The following is a 20163-nucleotide window of genomic DNA, read 5'->3' as shown; positions in this document are numbered from 1 at the left end:
GCTGAGTATCTGGACCTCTGAGTTTACATAAACTCAGCAGGGCTCAGCATGAGCAATTATGTAAAGTTAACAGTTCAACAATGTTCATTACTCAGCACTATTTAATTATACAATAAAAATATTTTATGTGGTGTGGATGGAAAATCAAGTGTTTCAAGTGTTAAACGTGAGTAAGCCATCTTAACAAGCTCAACAATGAAAGAAATTTTCAGATCCTTGTTTAAATGTAACAAAAAGAACACAACCAAATTGAATACACTGACTTTGAATTTATGGTAAGTGTTTAAATTTTCTCTCTGGCATTAAAATTTATATAACTGTTTTCTCTGTTTTTTGCAGGGAGTAACATGAGGAAGCCTTTGAATGTGTTAGATCCTGGAATCAGACTGCTGGACTTTTGTTGTGATTAAATCAGGGAGCAGCATGCAAACAGATCGGTGAACCGTTGAGGCCTGTCAAACCCCCACCCTTACAGCTACCAGCACCACAAGTTCAGCTTTGGGGGCATTGGAGACACTTGTAGACTGCCTGACAACCTGAGCCAAACAAGATGGGTTTCATTCTACCCATAAGAAGCCAAGACACGATGACTTCCTCCAGCTCTGCTCCTGCTCTGCATCCTCACAGCAGCTGCACCAGGCACTATTACCTGGGAGTCAAGAGAAAGCTGCGGCCTGGACGGATTCTGGGTTTCATCATCAGCCTGGTGGTGGTTTGTACGGTCTGTTCATGGAGTGCCTTTTCACTGGCCACAACAGTGGCCACTGAACTGAAATCGATGGTCGAGGGCTCAGCAGAAGCAGCAGTGCCCCAAAGAACTCTTCTACAGTACCACAACCTCTCAGCTGGGCCAGAGAGATCGACGGACATGTCATCTTCTGAGCTAGAGATGAATCATGGGGACTACCCAACGGACTACTTCAGCGTAGAGGAGAGACGTCAGGGCTATGTGTTACTTCATATGTTTGGCATGTTGTACATGTTCATAGCCTTAGCGATCGTCTGTGATGAGTTCTTTGTCCCTGCACTCACTGTCATCACAGAAAAGCTGGAGATCTCTGATGATGTAGCGGGAGCCACCTTCATGGCGGCAGGTGGCTCAGCCCCAGAGCTCTTCACCTCCGTCATTGGAGTCTTCATTTCCCATAGTAATGTGGGTATTGGTACCATTGTGGGCTCTGCTGTTTTCAACATCCTGTTCGTGATTGGGATGTGTGCCCTCTTCTCCAAAGAGGTGCTTCATCTCACCTGGTGGCCTCTGTTCAGAGACGTTTCCTTCTATATTGGTGGTTTGCTTTTGCTCATCTACTTCTTTCTGGATAATCAAATCACACTGGCGGAAAGTATTGGCCTGCTAATGTGCTACACCTGCTACGTGACATTCATGAAGTTCAATGCCAAAGTAGAATTCATCATCAAGACTAAGCTGGGCAGCAACCAGGTGGACGAGCTGGAAAATGCAGCAAAGGTGGGTCTGATTCCAATTTATTCATCCATCCATCCATCCATCCATCCATCCATCCATCCATCCATCCATCCATCCATCCATTCATACAACCATCTATATATCCATCCACCCATCCAACCTTCCAACCTTCATCCATCCATCTATATATCCATCCATCCATCCACCCATCCACCCATCCAACCTTCCAACCTTCATCCATCCATCCATCTATATATCCATCCATCCATCCATCCATCCATCCATCCATCCATCCAGCCAGCCAGCCATCCATCCATCCATCCATCCATCCATCCATCCATCCATCCATTCATGGATCCATCCATTCATCCATCCAACATCCATCCATCCATCAATTCATCCATCCATCATCCATCCATCATCCATCCATCCATCCATTCATTCAACTGAAGTGAAAATCTCTTAAAGTTAAAAATATCCAATTGAAGTCAAAATCTAAAAAATGCAGTTGTTTTTTCTTTGAATGACCATTTCTGATTCATGACACGAGTTCCCAATAACAAGGAAGTAAGGAAACAAAAATTTTTGTCATTGCTTGATGGCTGATCTGAGAAAATAGCATTTGGTATTCACAATGTATTAGGTCACACTGAAAACCAGCCATGGCTACTGATCCCTTTTCTGGGAATTGGAGAGGGTGTTATAATAGAAACAACAAGGGTGTTAAATCAGAAGGTGCTGATCAGACAGCACTCTGTCAGGCAGCCAAACCTTCCTGAATTCCCCTTGGAAGTATATGAAGATTTGTCTTAACATGCCACCTGTATAGTTCAGACAGTGCCAGACACAGAGCCAAGTCAAGGAATGGGCCTGATATTCAGTCACTGCTTGTGTAACCAAGTCCAGAAATTGTACAGGTCCATTTATAATAGGGTGTTGATTACTTATAAGTCTGTCTAAATCAACACTATGTATGTAATTATATATGATAATGCCTATTACACACATTTTTAATCATATTCTATAATTTACAGTTGTCTCCCCTATGAGAGGACAATTCAATCTGCCAAAATTTAAAATTATAGGATTATATCCAACTTTCAATTAGAGTTCACTTACCAATTTATTCATCCACTATAAAAATTATATTATTCTAGCAGATGAGGGAATCCCATTAGTAGGTTGCTATTGTGTTCATTAAAATGATCTCATAACTGCAATCTCGATAGACAGTAAATAGCATTTGATAAAACTGCAAATAAATTTTACACTCCTCTATTCTGTGGTTCTCAGTGCTATTTTTAAATTTTTTTTAAAATCTCATGCACACTCATGCACCTCCAGCTCCCCTCGTCTTTGTCCAAACACTGGGTAAAGAAGCCAGAGGCTCTTGACTCTGTAGCTGTGAGTGTTTCAGCTCATTCACACTAAACATCATTTAGTCCTAATACTAATTACACACATAAGCCTCCCTATGACTGGTCACAGTGTTAGGAAAGTGAAAACGCCTGTGAGTTTTTAAGAATTAAATAGCAATCAGAGGACACAGACAGATCACATAATTAATCTCTCTGGAAGTGCAATCTCAGTAATTCATTTTTTAGTTAAGTTCAAGGCCCTTGCAGAGTGTAAAAATTAAGATTCTGATACACATGTAATAAAAATCACTTCACAGTCACTAAAACAATCACTTCATATTGGCCAGAATGAGATGGTGGAAGAGTATCATTCTGAGCATTTTGATTATAATTAGTTTGAAGAGGTCTTTCTGCAGTTCTGCACAGCTGTTAGCTGATCTGTAGTTCAGACCAGCAGCACACATCACCAGTTCTTCAGAGTGTAAATTAATTACAGATTATATACAAATTTTATTATGATCCAATGAAATAAGGTCAACTGTTTAGATACAGCAGTGGTTAAAATGTCTTTGTAGAATTTTCCTAAAAGATTTGTCACAGCTCCTTCAGGGCTCTTTATTTTTCATTATCTTCTGTGATATCAAAACTGAACATGACAATAACAATAAGATTCTTCCCAGGACCCCAAAAGACTTTTCTTTATCTTAAATTTCATAAACTTTTGTTTCATGTTCTTCTGCACTCTGTTTGTGTTGCTGCTGAGGATCAGTTTAACATTTGTGCATTTTGGGATTCAGTTGTTGTTCAGGTTTCCTCACATAAACCTAGGATCAGCTTTTACCTTTGTGTCATCCAGCCATTGATGTCCAGCTGCCATGCCCTCATGTGTCAGTAGGTTCTAAATAATCCCCTGGATTTGTACTCTGTAATCCCATTACAGCAGCTAATTATAGTCATATGCCATGCTCCCTGGGGGTGCAGGAATCAACAGATCACAAAGAGAAAAGACTGAATTCTCGTTTCTCAGCAGGCAGTCATGTCGACAGAGTGGTTGTTTTGTACTTTGTGCATAATTTGTTTTCAGTGAGTACCCACATTGCCCTTTTTGTGTAATAGGAAAAGAATTTGAGACGATCTGCTGGTTTTCTAGTTAATGGCACTAAGGACACCAATCCTCTCTGATCCCCTTATCAACTGCTTACCTGCAGTGACGACAGCAAACATGCAGCCCATCACTCTGTCACTCTGTTCCTCTGCAGAGCCCAAAATGTCTTGAAATCTGAAATTTTCTTCTGCATGGATCAGTGTTGTAGTGTGAATTAACATAGGATGTCTTGGGATTAATATCTGTATGCAAAAGGAAGGTTTTCTTTGCTTATATGGTTACATATTGTAATTCTACCTGTATATAAGGACTTTTGATATTCACAATGAAACATTCATATTGAAATGTTGATTTATTTATCTCTTTTGAGCTGAAATGAAAAACGAATCTTTTAAAGATCGCAACACTTTTTAAAATTCAGTTGGTTCTGTCCTGGGTTCAGCACAAAGCTGATTTTAGCCCTGCAGTCATTTGCTTTCAGTCCCATAATAGTTTTGATCTTTGTATTCTGTATGAATATCTGTTGTCCAGAAACCCAGAAACGATTCAGCGAATCGAACTGTATCTGTAACTGATGAAATTCGAGAATTGTATAGGTAAAGTTCTTAGAAAGCATTGATAGTAACAGTGATTTGCTGACAGATGAGTGTGCAAGAGAAATGTTTGACAGTGACCTGTGAAGGTTGCTGCAGGACTTCATGCTCAAGCTTTTAAATTACCAGTCTAAAAGAGGCGATCTCTGCCGATTAATCCTGGCTAAGTCCCACAGCTCGGACAGTCAGGTGGACGCTGGAGAGAGGGAGAACAGGAGTAGGGGAGAGAGACAGGAAACATGGACATGTTCAAATTTTGATTAGGTGATCTGATTTGGCCTTAGGGATGACAGTAATGATGATAATTGGAGTGAGGGGTCCAGTCCAGCAGCCACAGTATTTAACATCCTGGTATTTGTCCAGGGTGAGTACCTTCCGGTCTGGACTAGGGATGAGACCACTGAACTGGAACAGCAGCTCAGTTCAAAGTGAACTAATTGTACAATGAAACTTTCACCTTCTTCAGGTCTGCGACAACTCTGTGTTATAAAATGACTAAGCCAAGATCTGCTGGTGATACTGTTTTTACTATGTTTTAAGTTTAGGGATTGTTTATTATAAAATGCATGAAAGTTGTCCAGGTGGATATGTGCTGTATATGTGATACTGTACATATCAAATTGTAAATTACCCAACATTCTTAACAAGGTATCTTTACATAACGTCATTGCTTGTTTTGTAACCTGTCATTCTTTATTATTATTATTATTTATCCTGTAACACTTTTTTAAAAAAGTGGATCATTTAGCAGTTACAGCTGTACGTATATGCATTTGGGAATGTGATCCTGCAACCTGCTCCAAACAGCAGATTTTGCAGGATGTAACCAGTATTTAGGTGTGAATGACATGACTGGTGTGGGATTAGTCTGAGACAATTTTGGTGATTCACACAGGACACTTAAGGTTAGGTCACAGGTCCACCACAGGACCAGTAGAGCCTCACAGATAAACAAGATCTAGAGAAAGATTAGAGCTGAAAGAAAGACATTACAGTAGGTCATAAAAAAATGTAAATATTTTACAAATAGAGTTAACTGTGTAAGGATTCTGAGAAAAGCTTAATAACAACAGCGATCAGATTATGTAATGTAATATGTTACCAGAAGCATAAATATTAAAATCAGGATTATGATTAAAAGCAGGTTATGAGTGTCTTATGTCAAGAAGCTCTTAGGAGCCGTGTGAGCATTAGCCAACATGAACTAATGCCAAGCTACTGTGCAGACAGCTTGAGCAGGCTCCACGTTGCTTAGCTGTCACATGGACAATACAGACAGGTTTCCATTACCATATTTAAAATCACCATATAGTGGTATTTTTAATATTACAATGTGTAATGATTCCATCTTTAGAAAGTGTAAATCAGATTTGGTTTCAGATGGATGGTCATACCTACCTGAAATAAAATCAAGTTTGAGTTTTATAAGTCACAATCAGTGAACTTTACAGTATGTAAGCTTACATCTGAATGAAAATTATGAGCATCAGCTACATCCAAGGGTGTTTTTATGCAACTGAATCAAATAAATACCAACTGAAATCAAACAGGATTGAGCCAAGTCAACAGACATGAAGAAAACGTACCGCTTTAGCCTTGCTTCAGCTGCCATAACAGCAGCAGGTGATTTGTCAGATGCAAGCTAAAGGGATTATCTGCTCAAACTCTGAGGCCTCCATCATGAAAACGTGTCAACAACAAAACCGTCCACTTCTGCTTGGGGGTTGTGGTTGATTGCTCTTTGAAGGGTCTGAAACAGATACCTTTTTGTAGCATATTGGAATTCTGTTACAGTATATGCATTAGCAAGTATATAAAAACAAAAGAAAAAGTTACTGCAGCTTAAAGAAAAAGAGAAGGCACATAGGGAGAGTTTACCTTATACAAAATAGTGCTTATTGCAGCTCCTTACTGCTACTGATCGACCAGTTCAAATCTTCGTTATTAATGATATAGAGTATTAGGGAACAGTTACCATATTTGTCTCCATCCACATTTTTCCAAGATGTAAAAGTAAGAAAAAATGCTTGTAAGCCAGTGTTTTACATTACATTATATCTAGCTCACATTCACACCCTGACCAATAGCTGTCCCTCGTAATTTGAAGTTTCCTTTGCTGAGATCTGATCTTATCACTCTGGCTTTTATTTGTTTGTTTGTCACAAAATATTTTAGTGAGTGGGCTTGATCAATTAAAATGTAGATCATTACTTTAGGATCTCACAGATGTTTTTATAAGTGATACTCCATTTATATTTCAAATATTAGTACTGATTCGTAGTTCAATGAGCCATGTAGTAAAGGCATAATTGATTGATTCTGTCACTTATCCCCTCTCTGCCCTGTAGCAAAAGGTCCAACAGCATAAACTCAAAAACTGCTGTTGAATAAATATATTGCTGAAATACTTTGAACAAAAATTGAACATGATATTTTATTTTGCATTATATTGCATACAGGTATATCACACATATTTGTGTACTCATTCTCTGTATATATTTTATATGTAAGAAAACTATTTTTTCTTTCTCTGTGTTTCTCTCTAAAGGTAAATGTACCTGCCAATGATGACAACAAGCTGACAGTAAGTTTTTTTTCTTCATGCCAACTTTTCATGCTGGGTCTCGTACTGATCATGAAAAAGAGAGGTTTTTGTGTCTGCATATATTTACATTAGACAGTATGTATCAGAGTCAGTCAACACCAGTTGTATAGAAAAGGGGGTTTACTGCACCTAGAGAGAGATTTACTGTAGGTTGCATGAGAAACATGAAATCAGGAATTTAAACAGCTACTTATCAAGTGTTCCCCCCACCCTTTATATTTTGTAGTGATTTTTGATGAATGCATAAAAATGATGAATGGTGCCAAAATGTGGAATAATTAATTCAATATTCATATTTGATTTCATGTAAATATTTTGGCATTTGTATTTGTATTTTTAAAGGCAAAACCTAGGCTGCAGAGAGAGGGCAGCTGTGCTTCTCTGCACAACTCACTGATGAGAAACAGCATCTTCCAGCTCATGATACACACGCTGGACCCGCTCAGTGATGAAGGTACGGGTAAGAAAAAAACTCACACAAAAACACATTTACACAAATAGAAAATTGATAAACCAAGATATAATGTTCATATTTCAGTCAAATGGACACATGTTGAGAAGTTATGTCATAGAAAAACTCAAGTTTTGCTTATGTCTGTAGCCATAAAACTGTTTTGCTGTGGTTATATTTTTGGATTGTTGGAAAGTTGGATTATTCCTGATGACAGTGAACATGGACTGACTGAAATATCTTATTTCCTCTGCCTCAGGACGTTTCAAAGAGAAAGCATCAATCCTTCATAAAATGGCGAAGCAGAAGTGTAAAGAAGATGCTGTCAGTGCCAATGGTGTAGGTGAGTAAACAGGGATGTGTGAAATTAGGAGCCCATTTGACCCACACAGTAATCAACTGATAAATCAACTCACAAAGATAGATGGTAGATGAGCAACTAAAAGGGTACACAATTTAATTTACAATTTATTAATATATGAAAGAATGACCAAGGGGCAGTTTAAGAATAATCATGTTTATCAAATGTGTTCTTTTTTTCAGATTTTTCATTATTATTTTAAATATATACAGAGCTGTAATTTATTGTTGATTTCCATCTATAGAAAGTGTAAATTAGATTTGGTTTCAGATAGATGGTCATGGAGGCCTCAGATGATTGATCTAGATGTTACATAAGCTGTAAAAAGATGAAAGTTTTTATCACATCTTGCCAATCATGTTATTATATAGATCATGATTGCATAAATCTGCATTTTCAGTATTGCAAAAGGGCATGCTACATGTGCAGTAACATATAAGCTCATAAAATGAATGAGCATATTTTGGTTCTGGTGCATTAGCCCTCTCTCACAATCTCAGAGAAATTGAAATTCTACAAAGCTTCTGCTGAGTGTCCATTTGTGTTTATTTTAAACTAGCACTCCCATTGTAAAGAAGTCAAACTCTATTGTCCGTCTCTCTTTTTTTAGTTTCTCAAGTTGATAAGAACATCCCCAACAGCTCACATGTTGCAGTGGAAGTCACACCACCCATGAACGGTGTTGCAGGAGGATCTGAGGTATGGCTTTTATTGGCTGCATTTCTCCCAGTTCACACTTTAAATGCTCCTTCGTACTGTAGTCAAACACTTTTTAATCAGTAAAAAGGGTGTGAGAACTGTACAAATTCTAAAAATGACATAATAAGGAGGTTTTACTCATAGATGTTTTTCCTCCATCAGCGTGTGTACATAAAGAAAAGTAACAAACTCCTCCACAGGGTGGTGAGGAAGATGAAGATGAAGACCAACCTCTGAGCCTAGCCTGGCCTGACACCCCCAGGAAACAGTTCACCTACCTCGTCATCCTGCCCATTGTGCTTCCACTGTGGCTCACACTGCCTGACGTCAGGAGAGAGGTGACAACCCACATGCACACAGACTCACAGTGAAATGAGATGGTTCATTTATACAAATATGTGCAATTGCACCCAAAAAAGTAAAGAAGCTCTTCTGTAATGTATTCTTATATACATTATATACACGATTTCAAGATACATTTACAATTTTAGATATTAACATACTTAATTCAAGAGTTAATTGAAAATATAAGGGTGTTTTACAATCATTTATGGAAACAAACTCATTAAGACTGCAAAAACATTGATTTTACATTTGTTTAGTTTACTACATGATCATTTTGGGAATGACACAGTGTTTTTCTTCTATATTAATTTCTATAATATGAATATACACTAGCATTGTTTATGTACAATATTTGGCATCCTCTATGTGATATATCAGTTATGTCAGTGTTTGACTAGACCTGACTGATTCGATTTGTCGATTTACTAAGTAGTTGTATTTTTAAAATGTCTTTATTTTCAGACGTCATCAAGGTTTTTCCCCGTCACTTTCCTTGGTTCCATTTGTTGGATTGCTTTCTTCTCCTACCTGATGGTGTGGTGGGCTCATCAGGTACAGAAAACCACTTGGATGGAAAGACACACTCACGCAACACGCACATACCTTTTTATGCAACACAATTCCAAAGCTGTACATGAACTCCATAGATCAAAATTCATATATTTGTTAATTTTTGTAGTTGTATATCACATACACTAATTCCATATATTCTCTTCTATTTTATTCTATTTCTGAAGCAATTTTCTACCAGAGTGCAGCAGTCAGGGTGTTGAATGTGTGACCAGAGCAGCTAATCCTGATAAACCAGCCTTGATCCACAGCCAGATCAACCTGTAACGCTCTATTTAGACAGTGCAAAGGCAAAGACAGACCTGAAGCAGGAGGTCATGTGTTGCAAGGTCACTGTGGAAGTCCACCTGCTTTTCTAGTTCCCATAGGTGTACAGCATATTGCACAACAGTAAGTCAGGGTGTGCTCTGTTTAATCACTACCCTCAAAGCCTGTCCATTTACTGGACACATGCTTTTTACTGTAAACCGCTCTGACAAACACATTGAAGCTCACCTCCTAAAGGATCAGAGTGGCAGCATGTATGTCCAAGGCTTTGAATTAGCTCTTTAAATAAAAACACTTAGGTCTGATTATATCAGTTTTTTAAAGTATATATTTTTTAATACTGATCTGTGAGTGGCAGAGAGGCAGACAGGAATCAGGGGAAACAGGGAGACAGACAGGGGACAGACCTGCGACAAATGTCAGAAGCAGGATACTTGTACACTTACTTTACTTGTGTATACTTGGGTATTGGGGCACTGCCATAGGCAAACAAATAACAAAGAAAGGGGAAATTTTTATTTCATAAGATCAACATGTTTGAAGACTTTTTGCACTCCTCTCTGTTCTGTCACAAAATACCTGCAGCGTAGAAATTTTGCTGTGAGGCTCAGTCAGGTCACTGAAAGCCGTTCTACTAATTATAACCTCAAACCAGGTAGATTCTTAGTTCTTCTTGTATTTGGTGTGTGAACTGATTTCATTGAAAGAGTAACGTGATTCAGTTTCTGACTTAGATAATATTATTATTATTGTCTCTTTAAGGTTGGAGAAACTTTCTGGATCACAGAGGAGATCATGGGTCTCACCATATTAGCAGCTGGCACGTCAATCCCTGATCTGATCACCAGTGTGATTGTAGCACGAAAAGGCCTCGGTGACATGGCTGTGTCCAGCTCTGTGGGCTCCAACATCTTCGATATCACTGTGGGGTGAGTCCAGTGAACAATATAAAAGCTGTGTAGGCTGGTGTAACATCCGTTTTTAAAGGAAAATGTGCAGTTAAATTCTCATATCCAAGCTTATCTCTTGTGCTTTCTCCTCCCTTCCTCTGCTCCCAGTCTGCCGTTCCCCTGGCTCATCTACAACATCCTCAACGACTTCAAATCAGTAGAGGTGAGCAGCAATGGCCTGTTCTGCGCCATTGTTCTCCTCTTCCTCATGCTCCTCTTTGTCATCATCTCCATTGCACTGTGCAAATGGAGAATGAGCAAGTTTCTGGGCTCTTTCATGTTCCTCCTCTACTTCGTCTTCCTCATCATCAGTGTCATGCTGGAGGACAAAGTCATCACTTGTCCTGTCACCGTCTGACGGAGCACTGCTCCTGCTGATTGTCAGGATGCTGAAATGAAGCATTTATGTGCTCACGTGCACCGTGATTTACTATGAGAGTGAGAGCTCATACAGACACAAATGATCTCTTATCTGTCCTCCACATACACACAATAGTAGACTGCCTGCACACAGACACACACTCATGATAGCTCAGGTTTTACCTGCAGACACTAATGAGGCATACAGATATGCAGGTTGTTGACGGTGTAGACTGATGAATTACAGCTTGGCAGCAGCGTGACTAACAGCAGAAACTGCTCTCTCTATGAACCATGTGACTACATTCAGTAGCTGCTAATCACTGAAACCTGCTAAAGGTAACTGATGGATTACTTACGGCCTCCAGGAGTAGAAATTTCAATCAAAGATGGTCATTTTTTTCTAACTAAACCAACTGTGTGGCAGTTTAAGAAGTACATCCACCACTTACACAAGCAGCCATGTTAAGCACATGAACTGAATATGGGAGCTCAAAGAGACTTCTTCTGTTATTTCAAAGGCCACCAAAGCTCTGGAGGGATCCTGTATGTCAAGAAAAAAAAAGAAAGAACCATGGTTACACATAAGTGTTTAGTAGACCTTTATATTTTAACTGTGTCCATTCCACCACCTGTATGGCTTTGCATTGTCTAAAGAGAAATATTCAGTGTGTTTTCAAATACAGAGCATCACATTTAAGGTCATATTTGACAGAAATTGTTACTTCATATCCCACCTATGAATTTCTGTTATAGGGCACATTAAATGCAAAATAGTGACAATAGATACTAGTACACAGATAGCATGGACTGAGATTATACTGGCTAAGGTTTTATCTTAGGTTTTCTGCTTTACCTGTTCATTCCAACTAACTTATTTGAGATTTCATATAATATGCTTGTAAGCATGACTTTTTCTGTTTGTTTTTTTTCCCCTCTGCCTTTTCATGCACCACTTTAGAGAGAGATTACAGCAGTACTGTGACTAAAGATGGGCAATTTTTTTGTTGTTTGCCATGCATATCCCCTTAGTGATAAACAGGTCAGTATCACATTTGCATCTTAGTAGATGATGCAGTCTGGACATCAAGTGGTGGACTAAAGAATAGTGTATATTTTTCTTTGGAGTTATTTATGAAAAGGAGTGTTCAGTATCAGCAGTTATCACTGGGTTTCTTCTGTAACATTTTGATGTAAACAAATCATGTACTGTATAACAAATAACACTTATACCTATATATAAATATAAATGAAAGCATATAATAGCAATATTTCTGGACTTTGTCCTCATTCATTCCATTTCACTACTGTAGGCCTTCTCTATTGTCTCAAAGGCCTAATATGGGGCCATCATTGCTATGTACACATACTTTCTTGTGATCTGTGTGTGATATCAGGGGACATAATCATAGACATTGTTATAAAAAAACAAAGTAAGCCCATATTTTTATTAAAAAGCAAAACATGGACTGTTGAAGAGATTAAATTTGTTACATTTCAGTATTTCAGCACTAACTTTGCTCTCGTCTAATGCCTGTTTCTGTTAGAGTTACTGTTTTAAGTCATTGCTCAGCTAGTGAAACAGCAGAGGAAGTCCTGCTGTAGTAGACAAATAAAACAACAGGTATACAATATTTTCTTTAAAATTTTCAAAATGTGAAAAAAATGTTTCCATCAATGAACCCATTACAAATATTAAGAGTTTTCAAAAAGATTAAGTAATAGAATACAACAATAAAGAGCTTTTGTTATTAAAAAAAAAAACAGTTTCCATTTAGGTTTTTATGAGCAAACTCAAATTCCCCATAAAAACAGATGAGGGGAAACATCATGATGTGAAGCACATGTAGTAGTGACGCCTTTATGGCTTAATTGAATTATCACATCTCTTGGTTACTACTTAATGTGAGTGACATTTAATTTTTGTCTGATTAAGAACCTCCTAGGTTTTGTTTCTCTTTTAGTAGTGCAGGAGTCAGAAATTATGCAACTTGAAGGAACATGGGGCACAAATAAAAGCAAAACTCATGTCCTGCTTAAATCTTTTTTTTTTTTTTTTAGATTTTTTTACATTCTGTATGTTAACCTTGGAAGAAAAATACAGTCAGTTTCACTCATTTATAGCCCTTGTAATAATTTGTCTTTTTTTCTATTTAATATAGAAATTTTTCCTTTTAAGGTAAATTGATCTGATCATATTTCCTTCATAAAAATATTAATATATATCTTTTGAGGTTAATCCAACGGTTTGTTTTTTTATTTTTACTTTGTCATGAATTGCAACATTCTCTCAAATTAATATAAAAAACTACCTGAAATTTATAAATTGACCCCACTATTCCCAGTTTTGTGATGTTAAAAACTTGTTTTGTTACACATCTATGTGTATAAAAGATTTGTGAGCCGTAATACATGACTGTACAAAAAGCTCCTGTATGAACTGATATTCAGCACATAGTTTATGAACATCAGCACAATATATAACCTCAGTATCCAGGTTCAGATTTAGCTCGTCTTTGCAGTAACATGTCTAAACCTTTTCGTTTTTCTTGGATCACCTGAATGTGAGAAATGTGTATACGGATGAATGCATATAGAGATATTTCAATACCATAACAAATGCTAAAAAGCTTTTGTACTTTCCTTGTACGTTATGCACATATGTAATCATGTTCATTTACTACTTGAATCATGTATTCTACTGTAAAACCTATGATATTCAACTCTGTATAAAGTGTTACATCATCAAATAAATGAAACCTCAAATTATTGTTTTGAGTTGATGAACAAAAATAGGTTTACTGTTTTAGAATAAACCAAGTTAACTTTAGAATATTTGCAACTGATGATCTAAGGCTGTATGAAAGATTTTACAATTTATGCGGTTTAATTATAAGATGCAGTTACCTGTACAATGGTTAAGGCAGTATTATCATATTACTATTAAACAGAATTCTATGCCATGTTCTCAATGTCATTTTATAACTCTTTAACTATATCTTAAAGTCATTTCACGTTACCTCTCAGGCTTCCTCACAATCAGATTTGCAGTGTCATCTATCAGGATGTGATCTGCTTTACTTACTCAAGCCTCTTACCGCAGCATGCATGGCCTGCTGCCATGAACAGTGTGATGCAACAGGGATTCACTGGACACCTGAGGACAACAAATAAAGGACATACTCACCTGTCTGTTATGTATCTGCACTCCGGTTCCCTGGAAACTGAGGTCATACACACATTGTGATGTCTACCAACCTGCAAGCCAGAGACAGTGTCCTGCAAACCGGCTAATCATTATTTTCTCATGTGGAAATGCTAGAGCTACGGATAGGTCTACTAGATGTACACGAACACTAGAACTGATGGAAATAATCTGATTCAAACTCAAACCTTGAGCATCTTGTGGAGAAATAAAATCTATCCTGATTCCAGCCTTGTAACTAAGTCGCACTACAACTCCAAATAAAGCAGTTGGTGACTAACCCAAATTGTATGAGGGGAACATTTACAGCAAGCAAAACAATTTCAGTATACATGTTGGCATTTTTATTTTCAAAAATGTGATGCTATCATTTTATTTAACCATTTCAAGTGAATTCTATCAGGTTGAGGAGCCTGTTGATTTCTAAATCATGCAATCATGGGTTGTGCTAGATATGATCAGAAGGAACCAGCATATAAGAGTCTAAAGATGGAAATCAAACTTTAGCTATGAAGACAGTAATGAACCTGAGGTGTTTTATTTTATGAAGCAGAACATAACACATTCTGAATTTCCCCCATGGGGAATGAATAAAGTATCTATCTATAAAGGAGAACTAGCAGCACTCACGAGGATTTAGTCCCTGGCATATTGTCTCTGGTCCTTCACAGCACGCTGCCGCTAGGCGGCGGCAATGCTCTTTAAATGCTGACAATAAAAGAAGAAGAAGAAACAACCGGAAAGAAAACAACGGCTTTGCGCTGAGTTTGGTGGTGAGGCAAACACGCCAGGTCTGCACAGTCATTTCATTTATGTCTATGTGATGATCGTGATTTGAGGTAACACAATGGAAAGGTCGGAGGCAGAGGGGGTGGATGCTACCGATCCCGGCCCGGAACAGAGACCCAAACCCGAGCTGTCTGCAGCGATGCGGGCCAAAATCGAGAGGAACCGGCAGCGCGCGTTGATGCTCCGGCAAGCCCGACTAGCGAGCCGACCTTTGTCCGCTGCGGAGGGCGCAACCTCGGCCAAAGTCTCCAAGACTATCGACTCCGGTGCCGGCTTCTTTATCGAGGAAGAGGAGGACGGAGAGGAAGAGCAGAAGACCAAGAAAGTGGTGCATCAGCCAGGTGTGCGTGTGCGCGCGTGGATACTTTTTACTCTGATACCATCCTTGCGAGGACATTTTAGCAGGTCCTCACAACTTTAAATGGTTTTTGAGGGTGAAGAGGGTTAAGACTTAGGGTTAGGATTAGAATCAAGTTTAGGTCAGGGTCTTGGGAATGCATTGTGCCTAAGAGTTGTGTCCTCACAACTGTCGTGAGACGTGTGTGTGTGTGTGTGTGTGTGTGTGTGTGCGCGTGCGCGCGCACGCGTGTGTGTTGAGTTTACCATGTGTGTCTTTTGTTCGCAGCTCCAGTGATTGAACCAGACTACCTGGTGTGCGATGACTGCCAAAAACCCTTTATGGACTCCTACCTCAGCAACAGCTTTGACCTGTCCGTGTGTGACAAATGCAGGTACACACACACACACACACAAATACAAATTGATTGTGAGCCAGCTTGTCTTGTTGTAGGGCACACTAATATCTGAGGTTCAAGAACAGTTTCCTGTGTGTTTCTGGAATAGATTTTATGATATTACAGAATTTGTTGTGCTTGTTTGTTATAACGGTTCACTGCATATGTACAAAATCAGTTTCTGGAGCAGGTGACTGCACTCTCTGGACTTGAGTTTGTTTCAAGCTTTAGAGAAAACATCTTGTCTACGAGATCTGTTCAGAAACACCAGGTTATATGTTGTGAGTGACTATACGCTATGACTCCTAGTGTTTAAATTATCTATGAATATGACTTGATTTTTGTCTTCAAATCTGACATTCTTCTCTGTCCACAATCCCCAAAACAGTCACATTCAGGTACAAAGCTGGCAGTCTGAAGAGTTACAGTCAGTTACAAACCCAATCAGTCAGATCCACTATGAGTTTGCATATTCGTCTCTTAGAAAACCTCAGGAAGATAATGTTGTTCTGTGCTTAAACCAGCATTATGTTCTGTAAAACTTACTATCCTGCAATACTTATGTCCAAGGAAAGATGAAAAGTGGGGCATGGGGAATTCAAAGCCGGATTTATCAGAATCTCAGAAATATCTGAATAAAAATGAGATGATAGTATTTTCTGAAACTGTTCTGTTCTGAGGGTTCTGAAGTGTGGGAGAATAATTGTGCAGCACCACTGTTTCAGTCTAAAGAAAACAGGAATTTTTTATAACAAAAAAGAACAACAACTTTCTGACATTCAGACACACTAGTTTTTCTATTTTCCTGCCTTTTCTCCTCCAGTTTATCCAGTCCGTTTTTTTGTGTAATTGCTAACTAAAAACAATGAAACTAATAGTTATAATGTCTTCCTTTTCAGAGACAGCGAGGAGAAACACAAGCTGATCTCCAGAACTGAGGCCAAGCAGCACTACCTGCTGAAGGACTGTGACCTGGACAAGCGAGAGCCTCCACTCAGGTTTATACTGAAGAAAAACCCTCACAACCCACACTGGGGAGACATGAAGCTCTACCTAAAAGTGCAGGTACAGACCGGACTGGAGCTGAACAGTAACCACTGAATTGTACTAGAATGGCTTTATATCTGTAAATAGATAGTGAGGAGCTTAAATCAGAAGTAAAACACAAAGACATAACACAGTAACCACTTAGCCATAACTTTATGATCACTGACAGGAAAAGCGAATAATACTAATTATCTCTGATTAGGTAGCAAGTGAATTAAGTCCTGAAGGTCGATGTGTTGGAAGCAGGTTAGTACCGACCAAAAGTTGTCTAAGGAAGGACAAGCAGTGAACTGGGGACAGGGTCATGGGTGCCCAAGGCTCTCTGATGACAAGGATGACCTACTGTAGATTGAACTTTAAATTTGATCCATCCTTTGCAGAAGCTTCCATATTGTTTGAATCTGTTTTAACATGAAGAAGAACAGTGGCAAGGCTGTTAAATTTGGCCAGAAATATTATCTTTAATTTGTTCTCTTGACTGCAGTTGTCACTCCTTTTATATCTTTGCATCTTTCTTTGCATGGCAGAAGAAACAGCAGTGCTGTTCCTGACAGTATCACTGTGGAAGCAAACAGATACACAAGTGCCAACAAACTGCTTCAGTGACTCCTGTGTACACAGTATTTGGCATGTGGTCATAATGTCATGGCTGATCAGTGTGTTAGTTAAGAATAAAGAAAATAGGCAAGCTCATATTACAGTTTAGTTTTTAGTGATTTAAATGTGAATGTAAGGTCATGATTATTCAGTTAATTATGGCTTTGCATCTTTTAGTAGAACAATATTTGTTCGTTCCATTTTTTTCTGCTTTTCTCTGTTTCATATCATTGTAAATTCTATATTTTTAGATTATGGGCTGTTTCTTTGACGAAGCAACATAGCTGAAGAATTGACAATTGGCTTAGGGAAATTTTACAACTTTCTGACATTGACAGGAATGAAATGAATCATCAGTTTCAGCCTTAAACCAAACCCACAGGCCAAATAATCTCTGTTTTGGTTTTATTTACCCCATGTACAGTATTATTCAATGAGTCTGTCTGAGCTGTGTGTTTATTTGTTTGTATGTTGGTGTGTGTACCCCAGGTGCAGAAGAGATGTATGGAGGTGTGGGGCTCAGAGGAGGCTCTGGAGGAAGCCAGAGAGACAAGAGAGGAGAACAGAGAGGTGCAGAAACAAAAACGCTTCAACAAGAAAGTCAAAGGTTTGTTCCTTCTTTGGGCTAAAACTCCTAAATGGCAAGTGTTTTTTTACACTGTGGATTATTAAATATCAATATTTGTGTTTGTGTGTGTCAGAGCTGCGCAGGGCGGTGCGGAGCAGTATGTGGACTAAAGACACCAGCGTTCACCAACATCAGTACGGACCAGAGGAGCTGGTTGATCCAGAGGAGGACCTCTACAAGACAACCTGCACCACCTGTGGACATGAGCTCACCTACGAGAAAATGTAGATAAACACATACATGTATGTACTGTACTGTACTGTACTCTAATCCACTGACTGCTAGTTCAGTCTACCAGGACAAGTTCTACAGTGGTTCTGGGGGAATCCACAGCTCTCACAAAGCCTCACTCCCACCGGTCGTGTAATTTTATTTCATCGAGTTCCGTAAAGAAAACGCTCAATCCTGATCGCATACACAAGGCCAAAATCACTTTCCTGTGTGACACATACTGACTTTTCTTTGTCAGTAGTACTTTCTCTGTTGGATGTTACTGACTGCAGTTTTTTTAAACACTGACTCAGAAATACAAAATTATATTTTTAGCAATAATGTGACTTTCTGGTTCACTAATATTGCTACACTTCCTCTTAGGGATTGCCTCCAGCAAGGCACAGTATTGAAACTTTAAAATACTATCTTGTGTGAAAGTGTGAACTGTTGGGCCCACTTTACAACTTAGATATTAGTGCTAAGAATAAACTGCCTGTGAGGAAAAATATGAATTTTGACAGCGTGGACTCATTTTGAGGATTTAATATTTTTGGGCACAAGTCTGACTGAATCCAAACGTCCCTGCAGATTTTTGGTCATACATACTGTGATGTGTTCACCATCTAGCTCTTAAAGTTTGCTTCTTATTCACATTGACTGCATTTAGCTTATGGGTCATATCATTGCTGCATCATGCACAAGGTGTTCTGGTAGCACAGTAGATTCATTGCCATGGGCTCAGTTTTCTCTCACCATTTATTCGGTAACATTAACTTCAAAATGTTTGTTAGGTGCATTCATTTACATCTGTAATGCTTTTTGTCATGGTTTCTCTGAACTACTGCTGGTGTCAGCCATAAAGAAAGGCTGTCAGTGCCCAGAAACCTTGGTATTCATAAAGGACTGGTGCTGTGGGCTCCGACTGTTTTTTAATGTCTACAATGAGACTGAAAATAACTTAACATCTTTGTAACATTATGTAAGAGTTCTGATTAAAATATTCTGCCATATTAAAGTTGAGGTATTTTAGTTTATGACGCATTGATTCATTTTATATAAAACGATACAAAAGCTTTTTATTTTTTCAAAATGTACAAGTCACTAAGCTCTTAAGATAGAAATGGGGAAATGTGTTGAATTCACTGAAATAAGAGGATAGACCCGTTATGTTTCTCAACTAGAAAGAAGGTAAATTATCAGTTTGTGTAAAAGAGCAAGGTGAGTTGTCGCCTGTTCGCTGCTTTTTGTAATCCTTTTTTTTTTTGACATTTTGGTGTACTTCTGTTGTGCAAGCTTGGCAGTTATTTGGCTTAGAAACAGTATTATACTTTAAAGTTAGAAAAGTGCACCTTCGACCTGTGGTCATTTATCATTCAGATCATTTATGCTTCTTTTTGTAAAGTACTTGGTTCTAAATATAGAAAATTATTTTGTACTTAACTTTAATAAATCAGTTCAGATAGAATGTGAAGCAAAATTTCTGACATTTGTGTTGCCTATAATCTGATTTATGGCATCAGCCTGTTGTGTATTACAGGGATTTAAGAGCTAATCCCTGACCTTTTATTCGAGAAATCTTTTTTTAAAATTATGTATTGGATTATTTTGTAATTAATATTTAATTTTCTGCAGGAGTTATAAAGTAATGGGCTGGAAAAAGATCAGCTGGAGAAAGTGGTAGTGTGGAAAAAAAAACTCATCTGGAAATATTTTTTCTCAAATTTAAGAGCATTACTTTTTAATCTGAAAGAAGGTTAATGAGCAAGTCAAAGCAAAGATGCATTTAACTTAATTTTAGTGGAGTGGTGTTTTATTTGCAAAAGTTAATTTGTTCATTTTTTTAAAAAAAAATTAAAAATC

The 20163-nt window shown here is 38.2% G+C and overlaps 2 protein-coding genes across 2 annotated transcripts; both read left to right on the top strand.

Annotated features, from left to right (window-relative positions):
- Window positions 1-550: 550 nt before the first annotated feature.
- Window positions 551-11088, top strand: slc24a2 (solute carrier family 24 member 2). The gene is made up of 9 exons (XM_026303718.1): window positions 551-1468; window positions 7031-7066; window positions 7430-7547; window positions 7798-7881; window positions 8519-8598; window positions 8799-8936; window positions 9406-9495; window positions 10543-10709; window positions 10839-11088. Exons 1-9 carry the CDS (start codon window positions 551-553, stop codon window positions 11086-11088), a joined length of 1881 nt encoding a protein of 626 aa, XP_026159503.1.
- Window positions 11089-15034: 3946 nt separating this feature from the next.
- On the top strand, window positions 15035-18923 carry xpa (xeroderma pigmentosum, complementation group A). Its single transcript, XM_026304389.1, has 5 exons — window positions 15035-15425; window positions 15710-15815; window positions 16718-16883; window positions 17952-18069; window positions 18164-18923. Exons 1-5 carry the CDS (start codon window positions 15143-15145, stop codon window positions 18316-18318), a joined length of 828 nt encoding a protein of 275 aa, XP_026160174.1. The 5' UTR covers window positions 15035-15142; the 3' UTR covers window positions 18319-18923.
- The last annotated feature ends 1240 nt before the right edge of the window (window positions 18924-20163 follow it).

The sequence above is a fragment of the Mastacembelus armatus genome, chromosome 1 (genome assembly GCF_900324485.2).
Source record: "Mastacembelus armatus chromosome 1, fMasArm1.2, whole genome shotgun sequence".
Lineage (NCBI taxonomy): Eukaryota > Metazoa > Chordata > Actinopteri > Synbranchiformes > Mastacembelidae > Mastacembelus > Mastacembelus armatus.
This window is presented reverse-complemented; position numbering and strand designations above follow the sequence as displayed.